This window comes from Eimeria acervulina, genomic scaffold (assembly GCF_000499425.1).
Source record: "Eimeria acervulina Houghton genomic scaffold, Eah_scaff52, whole genome shotgun sequence".
Taxonomy (NCBI): domain Eukaryota; phylum Apicomplexa; class Conoidasida; order Eucoccidiorida; family Eimeriidae; genus Eimeria; species Eimeria acervulina.
In genome coordinates this window covers 48,165-67,269 of record NW_013549751.1, presented here as the reverse complement: position 1 = coordinate 67,269, position 19,105 = coordinate 48,165, and the positions used below count along the sequence as shown (strand labels likewise).

The window sequence follows — 19,105 nt, the reverse complement described above, 5'->3', positions numbered from 1 at the left end:
GGCAGGACGGCGCCTGGGCGAGATGCCAGTCAGGGGAATGCGCGCAACCGCTTTGACGTTGCTGAGGCAACCAAATACAAAGACTCCAATGCCACGCGGCCGGCCCTCTGCCGAATAGGAAGGAAAAAGACAGACTTTATCCGCGGGGCACGTAAAGCGACCAACAGCGGGGACAGTTGTCCAATATGTTCTGGGGAGCGACGGAACATAACAACAGGTTTATCTTGCATACACAGTGCCATTTATGGTGCTGGGAGTTGCTCAACTTCGCCTGCCTAGGCCCTGCCTTTATTGCTGAGTAGGCAGCGAACTACAAGAAGACAACACGAAAAGCAGCATCCCAGCTCTAGGGGTGCAGAACCTTCTTGACCCGACAGCGTTTGAAACTTTCGGGGCCACATGCACCAATGAGGGACATGTGCCAGCTGAAGCGCCAGGTAAGGAGACGAAGTGCTGTCTACGACTGATGAGCGGGCTACAATGGGGCTGTCTCGTCGAGTCTGGCTGATAAGCTGTGCGACAAACAACTACTAACAACTACGGCCCAATGCCCCTGCAGAGCAGCGTTGCGAGCGAGGGGGCAGCACGTGCCTGTTTTATTCGGCAACACAGATATGATGAAACCAAAAAGAATAGACAGGAAGACAAAACGCGATTATTGTCCTTCAAGCTGAATGAACCCGCAACTCCCCGCTGCACGTTGCAGCAGCCATACATGAAAACAAAAGCGGTTTGTGCTGCTCTTTCGCATTTCCCTGGAGACAGTATGCAAGTCAGATTAAAACCAATAAATATCAGGGTATGCGTTGTTGCTAATGAGCGTTCGAGCTTTCGCTGTAATTGCTCTTCCTGCACGCATCCAAGAGCGCAGCACAGGCAGCCCTAAAGCAAACCTCGAGCTTTGAGGCCAAAGATGAAGCAATCAGATACATCCTGCGTGTTGCGTTCGTTTTCCTTTGCCCCTAAACGCGTAGAGTGGCATATTAAAATATTGTGGCTTCTCGCAGTACTGCTGCTTTTGCCATAGCCGCAGGAGGAGCTGACTGCGCCCTCACCCGCACTCTAGTCTTGATAGCAGGGAATTCCTACTAATAATCACACTAAAAAGAAAGCGTAATGACAAAGCGCTCGCAATAACACTACGCAGCACATGCCACTATAGACTCACGTTTTCTTGCGACTGCTCTGGGGGGAGCTGCTTCGGTCACGGCTCTTCACCATTTTTCGCTTGGCCGACTCTTCTGTGGTCTTATGCTCCTGCACAAAAGGAAAAGGGCACACTATCATAAACCGCCTCTCTGCGCAGCTCCACATGGAGCGTCAGTTACTTGCTGCCGTGCAGGCAGCCCGTTTCTACAGCAACTGTTTATGCTCGGTGCCGCCGACTGGCGTGTGCTACGGGTATAGAAGACAATGCAAAACGCGTTACCCAGCTTCTAACCTCAAGGAGCTTTTGCCTGAGAGCGTCGCAACGGCTGGCGATTTCTTCCTTGGAAATACCTGAAGAGCATCGAACCCAAAATTCGCCCTTTGCTTCAGCCCTGCGCGTCTGCCTCGAGTTCCCCCTCATCGCTTTGCGTGTTCGGCACACACAATCCAATGAGCTAGCCGCGCTGCTAGCTAACTAGCTATGGGGCAACCTAGGCAAATAAGTTGCCTGGCACTGACTGGCCAGCGTTGCAGCCTTACTCTGGTCCTCTAGCTGAACCTGCAACTCGGTGACCTTCAGCTCTATGGCCCGCATGCGCTCTCTATCAGACTCCCGGGCCTCCTGTGACTCAGCTGCTGCTGTTGCTTCTGATGCTGCTGCGCCTTCGTTTTCCTCCTGGTGTTGCTGCGCTTGCTCCTCTTCCTCCCTTTCGAAAACAAAAATATCTGAGGCCTCGCTTGCTACGTCGTCATGCTGCTGCTGCTCGTCGCCCGGTTGCTTCGCGCCTCCCTCCTGTGCACCGATGGACCCCTCCGGAGCTTCACTCACCAATGCTACCTCCTGCGGGTTCGCCGCAGCTGCAGCCGCAGCTGCTGCTTGACGTTCTGCTGCAGCCGCAGCCTGCGCCTCCAGAAGCACGTCGAGCGGCACTTCTGCTGCCTGAATCATGGTAACGACGGGGACATGAAGAGACGCAAGCTGTTCGGAACACAAAAACAGAACAAAAAGGTACCGGCAGCAGGGCCGAGCGGCAGCAAGAGCAGCACTACCTCTTGTTTTAGTCTCCAGTATAGCTCCTGTCGCGCCAGCTGCACAAGCTGCTTCTGTCGTCTTTCGCTGCTGCTGCTGCTGCTGCTGCGCGAAGGCAACACGCCTAGTCCCCGCTGCTGGCAGAGCCTGTCTAGCTGGTACCGGTCAAGCAGCAGCCATTCCTGCAAGCAAACAAGGTAGAAGAAGCAACGTCTTCGTGTCGCTCCTAATCAGCAAGCGGCATCAATCCCCAATCTTTCGTCGTGTTGCAGGACTACCTAGACTAAACGTAACTGCGGGTAGCACCACAGTAGTAGCAGCAGCTGCAAAAAAAATCCCCCTACCATTGCTGCAGGTCGCAGCCAAAGCGGGAACTGTGCAATGAGGGGCCTGAGGTTTTCCGCCAAAGGCTCTCCGTCCAGCTGAGGGTCTGCCAGCTCGAGTGCAGCAGCCTCACATTTCGCTGCTGCTGCTGCTGCTGCTTCGGGATCCAGAATTGTTGCTGTAATGTCGCGGCCGCAAAGTGTGGCCTCGATGCCCTAAGGCCACACAGCAGCATCACACGAAACTGCTGGCGATGTGCTCCAGCAACAGCAGCAAAGCTAGGAACAACAGCAATATAAGAATACAGTGAAGGGAGGGAAGCAGCGAAAGGAAAACAGCATGCATCATGCACCAAGCGAACGGCAGGCTGACCCGAAGAAACGCAGGCGGATATACACCCCATGCCTCCCACAATTTCGTCATCTTGTAAAGTGCCCTCTCGACGCCCTGCCACTGCTCTTGTTGGGTCCGCGGGCTAGCTCCTCCAACACCAACGCCCAAACGAAGGTCTTCTAACACTGCGGCAATAATTCAACGCCAGCAGCAGCAACAGCAGAGTCTCCACCGTGTCTAAACAGATTTGCTGCTCCTGGTGCTGCGCGCTACTCTGCATATAGGGAATTTTGTGCCCATTTCGGAGACGGAGTACCTTTGCTCCAGCGATCTGCGATGAAGGGCAAGTGCTTCTCCAAATGATGCCTGTAGGTCCATGCATGCGCCGTCTGTGCACTGGAGTTGGCCAGCAAATCCGACAAGAGGTACATGCGCGCCAACCGCATTGTCAGGGCCGTATCCGGCAACGTTAGCGACTCCGTCAAACAGCTGCAGACTTCCGCGCTGCTGCTCCCGTGAGACATGCAAAAGGACATTGCCGCGCATATCGATGCCCTGCCCCAGAGCGACAAACATTGGCACAGCCCCACCGGCCTCATCTCACACCTACTGCCGCTGCCGCAGCACACCGTTGCCAACACAAACGAAGACTACTTGAGACACAATTTCCACTCACAGCACGGAGACATGCGGTGAACAGACCAAATCGAAAGCCAGCAACAGGAAAAAGACACAGGCTCACAAGACCCTACCTATCCCGAGTTATGTTGCGTAGTAACTCCTCCAGCTCCTCGCGGTCTGCTGCACTCAGCCGTTCGCCCCCGCGAGCAGCTGTCCGGCTGCGCAAAACAGCCGCACCAATGCACAATATCCACTCAAGTGCCATTCATGCGCAAACAGCACCGGCAGCAACAGCAGCAGCCATCCAACAAAACCAAGGCCTGCTCAGCTGAGCTAGGGCGGCAGAAGCAGCGCAGCAAGGCAGCAATATAAAACACAAGAAACGAGGAGAAGCAGCAGCCAAAAGCATCAGCTCCGGCGGAGACCAGCAGCAGCACCAACAGCAGCAGCCCGAGCACCCTCTGGTTGCGGCTCACAGGCTCCGTTCTTCTGCTGCCTCTGCCTTCTTTTTAGCCCTGAATGACGCAACAACAAAATGCCAATGAATACATACATTGAGATCCGCATAAATTCAAGTCGAGATGTCTAGTTGAAAAGCTGTTGCTTGGCAGTGCCTGTGGCTGCAGCAGCAACAGCAGCAAACGAATAGCTTACGGCTGTTGGAAGTATTTCTCAGGTGGAGGTGCCCAACGCCTGCCGCCCGAGTAGATATAGAAAGGCTCTAGACGCCAAGCTTTTAAAGTGTCTCCCTGACCGAAGGCGTACACTCGCCACCTACAGACGTAAACCCGGCGGCCGTACAGCGGCAAAACGAGTTTAGCCACAAGCAACGCTTGCCAAAAACTCATGAGAAGCAGAAAAACAGAGAGAGTGAGAAAACCGTAGGTGGGATGATTTCACCGTGTCCAAATGCACGCAAACACCAGCCCTCATGTAGAGAATACAACTTGCGCGCGCATGCTGCCGCCTGCGCGACTTGGTGGCTGCGAAGGCAAAAACCATGGTATGCTTCGGGAGTTGCCATTAGTGTCCAAATAGGAAGGCAAAGAAAACGGACCTGTAGTAAATGTTGTCTGGCGAATCCTTTTCGTAGATAAAGCTGAGACGGCCTGCGCACACACGTATAGCCCCACACCCAAATTCTAAATCCTACAGCCCAAGCCCTAGAACCCACATGAGTCACGCGCAACTCAACGCCAAAGCAAAGCGACGGCAAATTAATCCTCTAGCCGTAAAATCTAACCCCCACCACTTTCTGGAGGAAACTTCTCCATGACCTGCTGCTCAAAGACGTGCCCTTCCTGCAGCAGCAACCAACAGGGAAAACAGCACCAGTCCTTTGGCCCTGGTTTGTGCAGCATCAGCAAAACTGTAGAAAAAAGCAGCACAAAAGGCCACAAAGATGCAGCAGAAGCGGCAGCACCAGCAGCAAAAGCAACAGCAACGGGAGCAGCACCACCTGACCTCAGCTACGTATTTCGCCAGCAAGTCGATCATCATCTTGACCTTACGGTCTTTAGGCACCTGCACTTCCACCAACTCCGCTTCCTGCGAGCACAAAACAAAATGGCTCCGGTCTAAGGCGTAGGGCAGTAGAGGCTTTGGAATGAAAAGCCGAAGGCACATCTGTAGCGTACGTATGTCTGCACGAGCATCTTCCATATACACGCATTTGCACAGCTGCAGGCAGGTTAAGCCGGCTCGAAGCTTACAGGAGGAGGGGGAGGCGTTGGAGTTGCCGTTGGAGCCTCCGCGGAGAAGTTAGTTGCGGGAGGCGGCGAGAATCCCGTGGATGGGAAGGGAGAATCCGCTGAGATGCAGCGACAGCAACAGCCAGAATAACTGCATGAATGAAGCCGAATAGAGTAACGCCAGAACCACCAATCGCTCAGAAACCTAAATCCTAAGCTCCAAACCACTGTTCAAGCCTTCGCTCACAGAATCCGCTGCTTAGGGCACTGGGAGTGGCGCCGAAAGAGGGTCGTAGAGCCTTCCCCCATCTGCGAGCGCAGCAGGAAAGCCTCAAACTCTTGCCGTTAGCCTCTAACCCTAATCCACCAAGAAAACCCTCCAAGTCCCCAGAGTGGCTCCCAAGTGCTTACCCAATGCGGATGACCATTCCATAGAAAGACTTCCCGTCCAGGCTGTTCTTAGCGGACTCTGCGGATACGAGAAAGCAACGAAAGATGAGGCAGTATTAATTGGTAAGCAAAAAACGTGTTCACACAAATGTTTGTTGGCGCATGCAACTAAGCGTCCCTCAGACAGTCCTAACGAACGTGAAGCATGGAAGGTGCACGAACCTCAAAAGTTCTCAGACTTACAACGCTAGGAAGGCTGTTTTAAAATGTGGTTTCGAGATTCGGGACTGCGCTTAGACGCTTAGGGTTTAGGGCTTACCAGCCTGGGGCCTGGTTTCAAAGGAAACAAATCCGCAGTTCCTGTTTCGGCGCTTCTCTTCCTCTGTTCGGGGATACATAATCTTAACACTGGTAATGACCCCGTGCTTCCCGAACTGCTGGCAGAGAAACTCCTCCGTTATCTGAATACATGCGTGCGCGTACGCACAGCTGCAGCCCTCGACCCTATAAAAAAAGGACGGATGCACGGGGGTGTCCTAAACCCTAAAAATGCCCCCTCGATCGCCCACTATCCACAACCCCTCACCCACAGCCCTTTCGACGCATATAGTAATCTCTACTTCTACTTGATGACTGCTGTGATCATGAGGAAACTGCTTATCTCCCCTAGCCTCTTCTTGGGTATCCCACTGCTCTACAGTCTCTGCAGTGTACAGGCACCTCAGGCGATAAATTCCCCAAGTACAAATTCGTTGAGCTCTCCTTCTCCAAGTCGATCGGCGGGGCCCCACGTGGCCTCGTCGCGTTCTGCAGCCACAAACATCACACCCTAGCATTTTGGCCCTTCACTTCCTGCAGAAGAACAAATGAAGGGCAATCCCCAGAGTATGTAGGTGGGCCAAGATCTTATAGCCCTACGCTTAAAGCCTTAGTCAGAAACCAAAGTGTAGGGGATTCAGCAGTTGCACTAACAGCAACAGGACACCGATAGTCTATGCGCTATTAGTTACCTCGAGCGCTGCTATTTGGAAACGGAGGGCGCATCGTTCTTCCTCTATGCACGGAAAGCAAACGGCGGAGGCGGTTGCAGCAGCAACAAAAATAGTAACGTCACTAGCAGCAGCAGCGACAGACGGCGGAGGCAGTTGCAGCACCAACAAACACAGTAACAACGTCACTAGCAGCAGCAGCGACAGCACTAGCAGCGGCAGCAACGGCGCTAGCAGCAGCAGCAGCGGCGCCAGCAGCAACACACAGCAGCCGCACCAACAGAAACAACCGCCAATCACCTGTACGCGAGAGGTTTAGCCTCTCATAGAGTCGTCGTTTCTGCCCTTGTAGTTCTTGACGCTTTTTAATTTCTGAAAAAACGCAGCACACAACCCTAAACCCCAAACGTGCTCAGCAAACGGATGAGTGCAGGACGCTGGACTAAACCCTAAGCCACCATATGCTACACCATAAACCCTGACTCTAAACCCTAAAACCCCAAACCGACCTTCGAGAAATGAATCTATCTCCCGCTTTTGTCCAGGGCGTCCTGGCATGCGTTTGGGAGCTGGGGACTGGGCGCTGCTGCTGCCACTGCCTGCTGCTGCAGCAGCCGCAGCCGCAGCCGCTGCCGCTGCTGCAGCTGCCTCAGCCGATTTAGGGGCGCTACTCGGCACCCACAAAGAACCCTAATTCCAGAGAAGGAGCAGTCGCAACAGAGTGGAGTCGCGTAAGGACGCGACAGAGTCATGCGAGCCCTTTTGTAGCCCCCAGTCCGCAAAGTAAGGCCCCCCATATCACATCCAGATATAGCCAGAGACGATGCCGCTATGAACCCTAAACCCCTATCCATAAACCCTAAGGCCTACCTTCTTACTATCAACGGCAATCTGACCGGACCCCGCGTTCATCACGCCCCCTGCGGCGGAGAAGCACCAAACTCGAAGCTTCATCCTGATAAATTTAAGCCCCAACCCCCTTCTGCCGAACCCTTCCCTGTAAACCCTAACCTATAACCACTATACCATAAGCATGAGACCCTGCGCCAGCAGCCCGAAGCAGAACCCCAACACCGAACGCCCTAAACCCCGGCAAGCACGTGAGGAGGTCACCCCTGATGAAAGTCTTGTCCGCAGAAGGGTCTTCCGGCTGGAAGGTCTTGAGGAACTCTTGATACACGCGAGCCGTCTCAGGCTCCCCTGCTCCCTGTGAGCCAGACCCGAAACACCAAAGCCCCCCAAAATACTCTAACTTAACCCACAGCCACCGGTACATACACCCCGAAGCGAAACTAACGCTTACCCCTCTGCGCCCTCCCCTACGGTCCGACATCTTGCCTCCTGCTGCTGTAGTCGCTTCTGCTGCTGCTGTTAAGGGCCATTAGCCCTCAGCGCGGAGCAGGGGGCTCAGGCCGGAGGACACGGGAAACCCCAGTCCCCCTTATTCTTGCGCTGTCCAGAGAGAGTGTGCAAGATTTAAAGTGGCGTCCAGCAGCTGCCCTTTCCTATGGCCCCTGCAGCTGCTGCTGTTGCTGTTACTGTTGCAATGGCGAGTACCGCGGGTTTTACTGCTGTCCTAGCTGCCGCCGCTTCAGCACGCAAGTAAGCACAGGATCGCATGCAAGCGCCAAAATTAAAGCTAAACCTACAATGAGAGAATAAAGGGAAACAAACTTAGACGGAGCGCTGGGGCCGCAGCGATGGGCATGGGGAAATCAGGAGGGCTTAGGGCCCCCCGAGAGGTCTGGACGATGCCCTGTGGTTGCCTATATCTGTTCTTTTGTTTGCAAGGACTCGGTATGAACAAGAATGAAAAAGGGAAATGCATGCAAAAGCAAAACCACTCCCCAAGAAAGACAGCTCTGCATGCTCTTGACGGGTCTCCTGCACAGCCCCACCGGGTGGGCCCCCAAACACACCTCTGTCACGAGGGGCTCAGAAGTTGTGTTTGTTAATGCCACTTTTAGTTAACAAACGCCCCTTTCCGGTCTATCAGTACACTTAAACTCACCTCTACATATATCCAAAATGGCCTGGAGGGCCTGCGGCATCAGCTATGTCCGATACGCCGCCGAAATGGCGGAGCTACTAAGGAAGTGAGCCCCTCACGCACATACGCGCACACACGCACACACCGCGCGCAAACACATGCACACGCATACATCCGTTCTGGGACCGCTGGGGGCCGTTAGGGTCCCCAGAGGGTTGTTGGACACGCCCTTCAGGCTCTCTGCGGCCATGGGGGGAACCTCGAGTGTTTGGGGTTCGCCAGGGACCCTCCTACTATCCGGGTTCATTAGAGCCTTGAGGAGGTGCAGTTGTTCTGTGATAAACTTGGTGGGTAATTTGCAACTTCAACTCGCCAACGCCAGATCTGTACGGTCGTGCGAATGCCAGGCCAAAGATTCGATTACCTGGTGGTGAGGCTGCAGCAGCAGCTGCAGCAGGAGCAGTTGCACCGGCAGAAGCAGTGGCAGTAGCAACTGCAGCAACAGCTGCAGGAGCAGCGGCAGTTGCAGCAGCAGAAGCAGCTTCAGCTGCAGGAGCAGCTGCAGCAACAGGAATAGCTGCAGTAGCAGGGGAAGATGCAGTAGCAGGAGCTGCAGTGGCAGCTGCAGCAGCAGGCGCAGCTGGTGCAGCAGAAGCAGCTGCAGCACAATGAGCAGCTGCATCAGCAGAATCAGCTGCAGCAGCAGTAGCTGCATCAGTAGGTTCTGCTGCTGCATGCGCCTCTGGGAGGTTTTGATTCCTAGCGGTCCAGAGCTGAGCCCTGATTTAAGGGTTCTGCGTCTTCGATGCGGTTTAGGGTTTGAGCGGGGGTTTTGGGTATGTTCGCGCGTGCGTGTTTTGCTGCAGGTGCGTCAAAGAGCCCTACAGGACTCAGCTGCAAAACAAGAACCAAATACACTTCAAGGAAGCAATCTACAAGCAAGGCACTGTCGTGTCGAGGCGTAAGTGGCGGCTGCCCAGCTAGCTAGCTAGCCAGCTAACCTGCCAGCTACTTAGCTTGCCAGCTGGGTAGGTCGGCATGCAGGAGTTAGCCAAGAGACCCTGTAAAAAGAACTGGGTGGATTCACCTCCGCCCGCACCATGAGCCATGGGGCTGCATGCAGGGCCAACGCCTGTAGTCCTGACTAGGGTTTACGGTTTGGAGTTCTAATTGTCTGTCATCTTTTCTGCTGCAGAGACCTACGACAAGCTTAAGGCAGCATTTGAAGCGTGTGAAACGGCAGCGCCAAAGAAAGGGGAATGAAAGCCGGAACCCTATACCCTCATACGGCATTGGCATACACCTTAGATCTCTAACTGTGAAGGGCACCTCTAGGAGGGCCCTGTATACCCCCAGCCCCTTAAACCCACTTAACGGCTCCACTTGCGGTGCCTCTTCAAGGACTGAACGGAGCCTCAGACCATAAGACAGGCGCAGCAGTGGCAGTTTGTTGCTGTTGCGACGCCTGAAGTTGGCTCTTGCTGCAGCAGCATTCGGCTGGAGATACTACAGCAGCTGTCTGCAGCAGCTAGGCTGCAGCTACTGCAGCAGCAGCTGCAGCAGTGTGCTGTTTGTATTGAGAGCCACAGGGCTCCAAACAAACCCACCTAGGCGGGCGGCAACTCGCTTTTTGTGTTGAGGCCGTGCTGTCTAATGTGGTACACACAGCACGCGTAGTTGCTGCCGCTCTTAGCACTGCTGTTGCTGCGGCTTGCAGCTGCCGTAGTTATGCCGCATCTGCGTTGCTCCTGGAGCACCCTGCGGTGGTCATGCTCTCTTTGTACTGCGCCCTTTCTGCTGCTGCTCATTCCAATAGTCACTGAATGCCTTCAGGTCTCTTCCGCTCTTCTTCACAGACACGAGTCCGGGGACAGCTCGCAGCAAGGTGGTGCGTATACACGTCAAGTCTCCTTGCTGCTGCTGCTGCTGCTGCAGCAGCAATGACTGCTGCGGCAGCAGCAGCTGCTGTTGTTGCTTTTGCAAAAGCTGCTGATGCTGCCGTTGCTGCTGTTGTTGGGAGGTCAACACGTCCTCGGGCGGAACCCAAATGCAGCGCAGGTGCTGTCTAGGCTGCAACAGCAGCAGCAACAAGTGCCATAAAGGGCTGTTAACCTGCCAGCACAAAACCCTAAACCCTAAACCGTAAATCCTCATGCACCCAAGATGGTGAGCTACTTTACTGTGGAGAAGCTACACTTGGGCTGCACCTGCTAAACGTTCTGGGGTGACTCCATTATACTATAGCATCAGCAACGCCTACAGCAGCAACAAGAGCCTATGGTGTTGCAGCAACAGCAGCAGCAACGGTGAATGCATCTGATACCGTGTGAGGCGCAGTGTACGTCGGTCTTCTCCATCCCGTCCGTGCTGTTGCTGCTGCCTGTGTGTTGCCTTGGTCTGGGGTGTGCATACACCCCAGTAAGGCCACTCTGCTCTTCAGTCGTGCAAAAGCTGCAGCGTCTAATCCCCTGGCGTCCCACTGCAGCAAGCAGCTCCCGTTGCTCTTCTGGCCCTCGGGAAAGAGCACAAGGGGAGGAATGAAGCTGCGGCTGTTCTCAAGAGACAGCAGAAGGGCAGACAAAGAATGGAACTTCCCCCGACCCGGCAGAAGCTGCAGCAGCACGCACACGCACTCCAGTTACATAAGTAGCTGAACCAACAACGACAGCGGGGGAGCAAAACACTGCAGCGGCTGCTACAGCAGCACCACGAGCTGCAGCACCAAGAGCCGCAAGTGCAGGCAGCAGTGTTTCGTCTGTTCCCCACTGCAGCAATGGCGGCAAGGTGCACAAAAGCATTAAAGTGACGCCAGCAGCAGAATCCAACAGCAGAAGCAGCAGCAAATACACACCTCGAAGGAAAGCGAGTACTTGATGGCCCCCCAGAAAGGCAAAACAGAGAGAGAGCCGTCCGCATGCAGGCCCAAAAAGAGAGGGCACAACCGCATCTGCAGATACAGCGGCTCAACGAAACAAGTGAAGTTTGAAATACAAAGGGTGGCTCTTGAGGGGCCCCCTGGGAAGCCTATGGGGGCCCCCGGAGCAACGGGCCCGTTAGACAAGAGAGACAGAAAAGAAGAAAAGAGAGCCCTGGAATTCAGTGCTGGAGGGGGAAGCTGTAGGCGGCGGTAATCTGCATCAGCGACAGCAAAGTGTATGGGCGGCTCAGGCCTAGGATAGGGCCGAAGGCAGAGCGAGACAAAAAGAGGCAAGAACAAAGCAAAACGCGCAACGAAGAGACAGACAGAAAGCGGCAGGTATATGCAGAAGGATACAGACTAGACCAGGAAGAGACAAATAAAAATAGAAAAGGACGGAGAAATAAAGAGACTAAGGGAGCCACAGACAGAAGGGAATAGACGGGAGGAGACAAAGTAGGGCACAACGAAGCGAAGGCGGAACGCGGAAGACAGAAACAAGGCAAAAACGAAAGCAGCAAGGGACAAAAAAGGAGGAAAACAGGGGGAGAATTCGCTATGTGCCTCAGTGAACTGAAGGGGAAATCACTCGCCTGCCCTCTCCTCAGTAATACACTGAAATCCAAATGCAAATAGCGCAAGACGCAGCGGCCCTTCCAGCAGTGTTCTCTTTGCCCTCCAGTGTACATACGGCAGCAGCCGTAGTGGCTGCAGCAATAGCAGCAAAAGACCCGACAGCAGAAGTGACAGCCCCAGAAGCAGCAGCCGAAGCAGCGCTAGCAACAACAACAAAGGATAGAGCGGCAAGCAGCAGCAGTAGTTAAGAAACAACAGAAAACGTGAGCTGCTGGAGGACCCCCGCAGCTGCTGCCGGCTGTAGAAAGTGGGCACAAAAGGCTGAGAGCCGGTTCCCTCATCTGCAAACGTCCGGTACTTCTCCATCCTAGCACTGCTGCTGCTGCTGCTGCTGCTATGCTGTGAGTGCTGCGCCTGCAGCTACTGCCGGCGCGCTGCCGCTGCTGCCCAGCCAGTGTCTCCCCCAGTTACAGCTTTTGTATTGCTGCGGCCGCCGCTGTCCCTGTGTTTCCACCTCTAGCTCGCTGCTGCTGAAGCTGCTGCTAATATCCTGCTGCAACAGGCGTGGCGTTTCTGCTTCCGCTGGCCTAAGGCTGTCGTGAATGTCTTGTTGCCGCCGGTGCGGTCTGCCTACAGCCGCCGTTGCCTTTATGCGTGAATTAGAGTTGCTGCTGTGTTTTGCAGTGAAGGTTCGCTGCTGCCCTTAGGGCTGCTTGTCTTCGAGTGGCGCGTTGCCGGAGGACTGTTTGCCAGTCTGCCTGTCTCATTGACTACCTAGGGTGCCAATAAAAGTTTGTCTCAACTCCACGGGCCCCCTAGCGGCGGCAGAAGGCAGTAGCTAGGGCCCCCTAGGCAGCACGCATGCGCACAGGCTTGCAGGGGCCCCCCGCGAGGCCACGACAACTGCAGCATGTGTCTTGGTTATTTCATGCCTTCCTATACCTTTACACCTATATAATCTACTGTACTTATATTAGTGTTATTCTTAACGTAGGTCTTTGTTGGTACTGCTAACACTCATCTGGCCGCTGGGGGCTAATCGCCCGAGGCACTGATCATTGTTCTCGCTCAACATCAGGACAGCTAGCAAAAATACGCACTACCAAAAATCCACACTGATGTATTTAAAATATTAGTAAGTGCGGTGATTCTGCAACTAACATCAATTCATTAAGATTAGAAATAAGTTCATCCAGCGGCCGTGATGTGAAGTTTGCACGATATTACAAATAACCTGAGGGGCTGCCTCCCGCTGCGTTAGGTGGGAAGCACTTTGTAGCTATTTGTGTGCTGGCTAGCCAGCAATATTTGGATGGCTATCTACGTCTCTGACCGCATCTAGCCAGGTATGCGAGCCTCGTGTTTGTGTGCCAGTGCAGATGCGCAAGTTTTCTTCTGTTTGTCTTTTTTGGAGACTCAGCGTGGAGTATTTGCCCATGGCTTGCGTAGGAGCACCCCACAGATGCAGGCACCTCAGCATGCCTCCATGTTCAGTATAGGAGGGCTGCCAATTGCATGCATACATGCCTGCTGCAGCTGTGCGGCGTGCGTACTCACTGCTGCGCTGAAGTGAAGCCAAGCAAAGGCGGAAGCATATGCAGTAGTACAGGCCTCTGTAGAGAAAGAGCATGGGCTCGAGGGCCTTTGAGGTGTGCGCAGTTAGTAGCGCACCGCCGTGGCTGTGGCTCCACGGCTAGGGCATCGTACGGGGGTGCTTTCTGGGGATGCCTGCACTGGCTTTGCATGCAACCGTCAGCCCGTGCTCAGTGCATGCATTCAGATTGCTACGGAGGGGAAGCCTTGCCGCAAGAACGCATTTATGCCTCCTCTTCTTCCTCTTCACTTTGTGAGCCCTCTTTCTCCAGCGGCTCAGGAGCGGGCGGGTTCAGCTGCAGCTCCTCGAGAGGCGACAGTTCGCGTGGCTGCTGCAGCTGCTGCAGCAGCAGGCCGATCTTTGGGGAGATTTCCGTGGCTGTGCAGCCCTCCTAAGACACAGGAGAAACGGTAGGCAAGCTCTATGCATGCATGCGCCCCGGTGGGATGATTGCGCACCGTAAGATTTCTGTGCTAAATAAGGCACAGCGTGACTGAACTGAATAAACGGCGAAGAAGCCTCCTAACGCCAAATTCACAAGCACGAAGGCAGGCTCAGGGACCGTGGTAGCAACAGCAGCAGCAGCGCTGGAAGCCGTTGTCTACCTCAATTTGGAGTTCAGCAGTTTTAATATTCCATATTTGTGCGGCGGCGACGAGCTCGGCAGCGGCGGTCTGCGGCCCAGCGACCGATGCGCAGCACAGAGCAGCCGAAGAACATGAGGGGATCCCGCCGAGCGCATATTTGGGCAGGAATGTCTCAGACGTTACCAAAATAGCAGCGGAGCTTACCACTTGGGGGTCGGTGTACGCTGTTGGGGGGCGCATGATTAGTATGCCTGAACAGCAGCAGCAATGGGGGCAGCAACGAACGAGGATGCAGCTGTGTTCCCCTCCAATGTTGGCCTCAAATGTGCAGCGGAAGGGTGCCCCCACAGTAGAGTCTTCCAGGTCCCGTGAGTTGCTGAAGAGGTCTGCAAGACGCCCAAGAGCGGCAGGTCTTGGGCGCCAAGGCCGGCGTAGGGCCCCTGCGGACCCTGTGGGACTCTAGGGGCATATTGTCAGCTGAAAACAGTGGGTATTCTCTGGTGGCTTTACCTTGGATGTCGCAGAGTTGGCGGAGTCGCCGGATTTGAGCGTAGAGTTCCGCCTGTCCGCCAGCGGGCCACTAAGCGTGCAAAAGGAGAGGGAGGAAGGGTTTGCTACTGCCTCTGAGGGTTCTGTACACTTGGAAGTGAATGCCTAGGGTCTGAGGTTTAGGGTTTGGGGCCTAATGTGTTTGTTCAAGAACGGTTACGCAGGGCTTACTGGAGCCGGAAATCCCGCGAGCACCACACGGAAGCCCGCTGAAGAAGCTGGTGAGAGTGGAAGCGGCAGAGAGCACCCCTGCATGTACAGCGCAGATGGCCCCAATGGGCCCAGGAGGCCCACATAAGCTACAAACCCTAAGCCGCCCACCGTTGTAAACTCTCGACCCAGCAAGGCCGCCCTCGGGCCTACAGCATAGGGTTTGGGGGTTTAGGGTTTGGGGCACAGATAAATACTGCCCCTGTTACTGTCACTACCGTAGGCAGGAATGCAAGTTAGCAAAAGGAGGAGAGAAGCGCCCCACCAGCTCTATAACCCAACGCGCAGAAAGAGACAGCACCAGCAAACCCCAAACAGTAAAATCGTAACCCTACACCCTAATCCCTGGAGGTATCGTAAAAGCGAGGCAGGGGCAGGCAATTCGGCCCAAAGCCTTTACACCTAGGGCCTTGTTGGGGTTTAGGGTTTAGGGTGAGGGCCTAGGGACCGTGCTGACCTAAATGTTTTCTATCAAGGACCAGAAGTTTGTTGCTGAGGCCCTGCACAAGACCCTGCCGGACTGCTGCTGCTGCCTCGGGCTGCAGCAAGCCATCCGCCAGAATGAATGCCGCAGGCTTCATGAGAGCAGCGGCGATTTCTTGTACCGCTGCTGCTGCCGCTTTGGCTTCTGCTGCAGCTAATTCTGCAGGAGTTGGGCCTTCATTGTCTCCGTCGCTACTGCTCGTAGGTGGGGGCGCCAGAGCAGCAGCAGCAGCAGCAGCACTCAGTTGAATGCGTACGCAGCGGTCTTTGTAAATGGCTGCTATTTGATCTGAGAAGATGCACCGTCGGGGTAGTTTCCCGCGTGCAACACCGTAAACCCAAAACCCTAATTAATCAACCCTGGTACCTCACCCCTAAAGCTCCTGCACTGAAAGTCGCTCGTGCTGTGAATGAACGTCCTTGTGTGCACAACCACACCCTACTCCCTAAACCCTTTGCCGTCAACCTTAGGTACCGACCTCTTATCTTCTTGTCCCTCACGAGCCTTGACTTTCCCTCTTCGTCATTGGCATCCTCAGCCTCTGTTCCTCCGCTCTCTGCCGCTGCTGCCTCAAGCGTCTGAGCCACAATTGCAAAACCCTAAACCATTAACCGTCAGGTTTAACCTACGGCGCAGCTCCTTGGACTCCGATATCTGGCTTCCGTCGTTGTCTGTATTTTCTTGCCTCTGCCTATCTCTGTGTATATGTTTCCGTATGAGGAACTTATGGTTTAGCATTTAGGGTGCGGATTGCAAGGGGACCCGGGCCGGTTGTGGCGAGCTGTGGCTAGCTGTGGCTAGCTTTGGCTAGGCGCGGTTAGCTGTCGTGGCTGCAGTCGAGCAGGCAGTTCTGCACAGGGCTAGGCTCTTTTACCTCTTGAGGAGCCTCCAGGATAATGACGCGCGTCAGAGGAAGCTGCCGGCTTTCTAGCTCCTCCGCCTGCAGCATGCTCAACAAGCGCTAGTCCCTAGCTCTGAAGTTTAAACCCAAAAGCCCCAAAAGTTTACTTCGCGGCTCAAGCCGACGCAGCAGCAAAGTCCCTCCTGGATACGTCCTCATGGAGTCCGGGCGGTTGCTCCAAGTGCTGCTGCTGTGCCTCGCTGCTGCTGCTGCTTCTCTTGCTGCTGCTGCAGCTGCGGAAGTTGCTTACGAGCTCAACGCTGTCGAGCATATCCAGCAGCAGCACACCATTACCTAACCCTTCGCTTTGAGGCCTCCTTAGGGCCCTGAGGGCCTCTGCAACAACTGCGGGAGCCCTTAGTCTGCCATTGGCTTGCTGTATCGCTTTAGCTAGTCCTCTAGCTGGTTTAGTTGTTCCTGCTGTTTCCGTTGCGGCGGACCCCTGTTCATGCTGCCGCTGTCTTTGCTGCTTAACGAATAGCTCTGCAGATGAACCAAACACACTAAATTCAATTCAATGGTATTTGCGCGCAGCAAGGAAACAGAAGGCATTGTTCTGGCGCGCTCTGCAGCAATGGCAGCTACTGTTGCGTCTGGTTTTCGCTAATTCGGTAGCTGGTGCTGCCGCCGCAGCTGCTGCTGGGATCGCATGCGGTGCTGCTGCATACCAAAGTCCGGGATGAGTCTCAAGCCCAGCATGTGGGCCACAGCCTTTCCAAGAGCCACAGTGGCGAGGCCTTTGGGAGCGACCAGCGCCGCCACCTCACAACGCAAGATGCTGCAGCAAATCCAGAAAAACATGCAGATCCAGAAGAGCCCAGCTGCTGCATTTCCTGCATACAACGTACGTAATGCATGCAACCACGACAGAGACGGACCGGCACCGTCTCGCAGAAGCACCCATAGGATCAAGGGGGACACAAGCGAGCCCGTATTGCGGAGAGTTGATTGCTGAGGTTCAGCTGAAGCAGCAGCAAGAGATCCGGCATCAGCAGTAGGAGCAGTAGCAGCACCAGCTGCCGCTAAAGGAGCAGCAGCAGCCGCAGAGACAGAAACAATAAGAAGAAAGGAACGATTTGATCACCTCGACAGCTCCTCCCGAAGCCGCACGGGATCGTCGTCTCCCACAAGTAGAATGCGTTTAGCCTTGCCCTGCAGCAAAAGAAGGTACAGCTGCAGCTTGCCAGCACATTGCCAGCTCAGAACAGACAGCTCGCTTCTACTTCCCGCCTCTGCTGACGGCCTGCCGCATGCTGCCTAGGAGGTGGTTGAGAGGCCTCACGAGGGGGCATTCCGCAAGTATGTGGCAGCTAGCTAGCAATTCGCCAAATGCGAAGTAACTGCTAGCTGGCAGTTACCTAGCTGCAGGCAACCCGGTATCTAGCAGACGGCGCACCTATCAACCAGCTACTGGCTAGCCAGCAGCCAACTAGCAGCTACCCAGAAGCCAGCCCATAGCTAGCCATGCATCAGTCTGCATCTAGCTGTGTGCTTGAGATACCTCTGCTGCAAAATGCAGTAGAGCCGCACTGGGGGGCTCCGCATCCACTACTCCAAGACCCTCTTCTTCTTCGGGGATTTGGTCAGCAGCTGCAGAGACAAACCCTCCGAATAAACCATAAGCCCTAAGCCCGAAACCATAGGCCCTAAGCCTAACGTTGTGAACTAGAGACGTTAAGAACAGACGCTTTAGCGTTAACTTTTAGAGGCTTGCTTCTAAAATCTGTCCTTTTCCCTCGCATGTATGCAGTGTGTTGAAGCGGAGAGTTCGCAGGTTCACGTTTAGGGTATAGTGTGTAGGTTTTAGGGCTTGCCTGTGACTGGGAGAAGATGCAGAAGGCTGCACACGCGGCAATTTTTTGCCAGCCTCTGGGCTGCAGCAACTCCTAAAAGAGAAGGGGGGAGCCGCACAGCCAACAGGGGGGCGCCGCGCAGCCAGGCGAGTTTGTTGAGTGCACGGGAAAGCAGCAGCCCGGCCTGGAGAGATGCAGCAGCAAGCCGTGCAGACGCTCAAGATCCAAGCAGCAGACAGACACACTCTCCTGCAATTATGGTGTATTAGTAACGACAGTAACAAGTACGCCCCTTGGGGCTGCTGCAGCAATCGGGTGAGGTGGCCCTGCCGCTGCGGCAGGGATGACAGCGAACGCTGCGAACCACGAACAAAACATCTTGCGGCTGCACCTCTTAGCAGCTTCTGTGCGAAAAGCTCACGTCACTGAGACACTCGCAGCTTGCATCAACATCGCCACAGTAGAGGCAGCTGCTCCATTCCTGCTGTTCCTCCTGCTGGCGCTGCTGCTGCTGCTCCAGGCAGAGAAGCGCCTCTGCATCTGCAACGACGACAGCCGGCAACACATCTTTCGCTGCTGCTGCGGCTGCTGCGGTCGCTCGAGGCGGGCCGTGCAGCAGCAATACGCGAGCCTGCAACTGCTTCGCTACCGCCTGCTGCAGCAGCTGCTGCAACACTTCAGGGGCAGCTGCAAGGCCCTCTCGTTTCAGGGAAGACAAATCCGCGGTGTGGAGAAGGCCCCGATTCTGCAGCAACGCATGGTGACAGGTCATTGCTGGTACTGATGCCTGCGCAAGCGGTTCTACTCGTGCTACTTCTCCGGCCCCGCTACTTGTGCCGGACGGGCAAAATTCCCTATTTGTAAGCATGTTAAATAGGCGTACCCATGCCGATGCGTATACCTACGCACGCATATATATATATATATATATATATATTATGTGTGCGTATATACTTACTCCTAGAAGTATTGTTGAG

General features: G+C 54.8%; 4 protein-coding genes across 4 annotated transcripts; 1 reads left to right on the top strand and 3 right to left on the bottom strand.

Moving 5' to 3' along the window:
• Nucleotides 1–812: 812 nt before the first annotated feature.
• EAH_00010320 (RRM domain-containing protein, putative) lies at nucleotides 813–7,860 on the bottom strand (the record flags this gene model as incomplete). Its single annotated transcript, XM_013395173.1, has 20 exons — nucleotides 813–849; nucleotides 1,169–1,257; nucleotides 1,442–1,500; nucleotides 1,669–2,128; nucleotides 2,200–2,361; nucleotides 2,524–2,718; nucleotides 2,876–3,021; nucleotides 3,153–3,391; nucleotides 3,589–3,675; nucleotides 4,112–4,231; nucleotides 4,515–4,566; nucleotides 4,707–4,758; nucleotides 4,922–5,005; nucleotides 5,170–5,267; nucleotides 5,858–5,999; nucleotides 6,229–6,345; nucleotides 6,805–6,899; nucleotides 7,037–7,217; nucleotides 7,398–7,447; nucleotides 7,641–7,860. 20 exons carry the CDS (start codon nucleotides 7,858–7,860, stop codon nucleotides 813–815), a joined length of 2,685 nt encoding a protein of 894 aa, XP_013250627.1.
• A 695-nt stretch (nucleotides 7,861–8,555) lies between these two features.
• EAH_00010310 (hypothetical protein) lies at nucleotides 8,556–9,189 on the top strand (the record flags this gene model as incomplete). The annotated part of the gene is made up of 2 exons (XM_013395172.1): nucleotides 8,556–8,623; nucleotides 8,925–9,189. The coding sequence occupies 2 exons, from the start codon at nucleotides 8,556–8,558 to the stop codon at nucleotides 9,187–9,189; spliced, it is 333 nt and encodes a 110-aa protein (XP_013250626.1).
• Nucleotides 9,190–10,284: 1,095 nt separating this feature from the next.
• On the bottom strand, nucleotides 10,285–11,464 carry EAH_00010300 (hypothetical protein, conserved; the record flags this gene model as incomplete). The annotated part of the gene is made up of 3 exons (XM_013395171.1): nucleotides 10,285–10,629; nucleotides 10,841–11,128; nucleotides 11,369–11,464. The coding sequence occupies 3 exons, from the start codon at nucleotides 11,462–11,464 to the stop codon at nucleotides 10,285–10,287; spliced, it is 729 nt and encodes a 242-aa protein (XP_013250625.1).
• A 2,363-nt stretch (nucleotides 11,465–13,827) lies between these two features.
• On the bottom strand, nucleotides 13,828–18,996 carry EAH_00010290 (nucleoside diphosphate kinase, putative; the record flags this gene model as incomplete). Its single annotated transcript, XM_013395170.1, has 11 exons — nucleotides 13,828–13,995; nucleotides 14,396–14,442; nucleotides 14,702–14,753; nucleotides 14,912–15,039; nucleotides 15,408–15,722; nucleotides 15,913–16,012; nucleotides 16,309–16,374; nucleotides 16,586–16,818; nucleotides 17,004–17,113; nucleotides 17,420–17,487; nucleotides 18,550–18,996. 11 exons carry the CDS (start codon nucleotides 18,994–18,996, stop codon nucleotides 13,828–13,830), a joined length of 1,734 nt encoding a protein of 577 aa, XP_013250624.1.
• Between the last annotated feature and the right edge of the window lie 109 nt (nucleotides 18,997–19,105).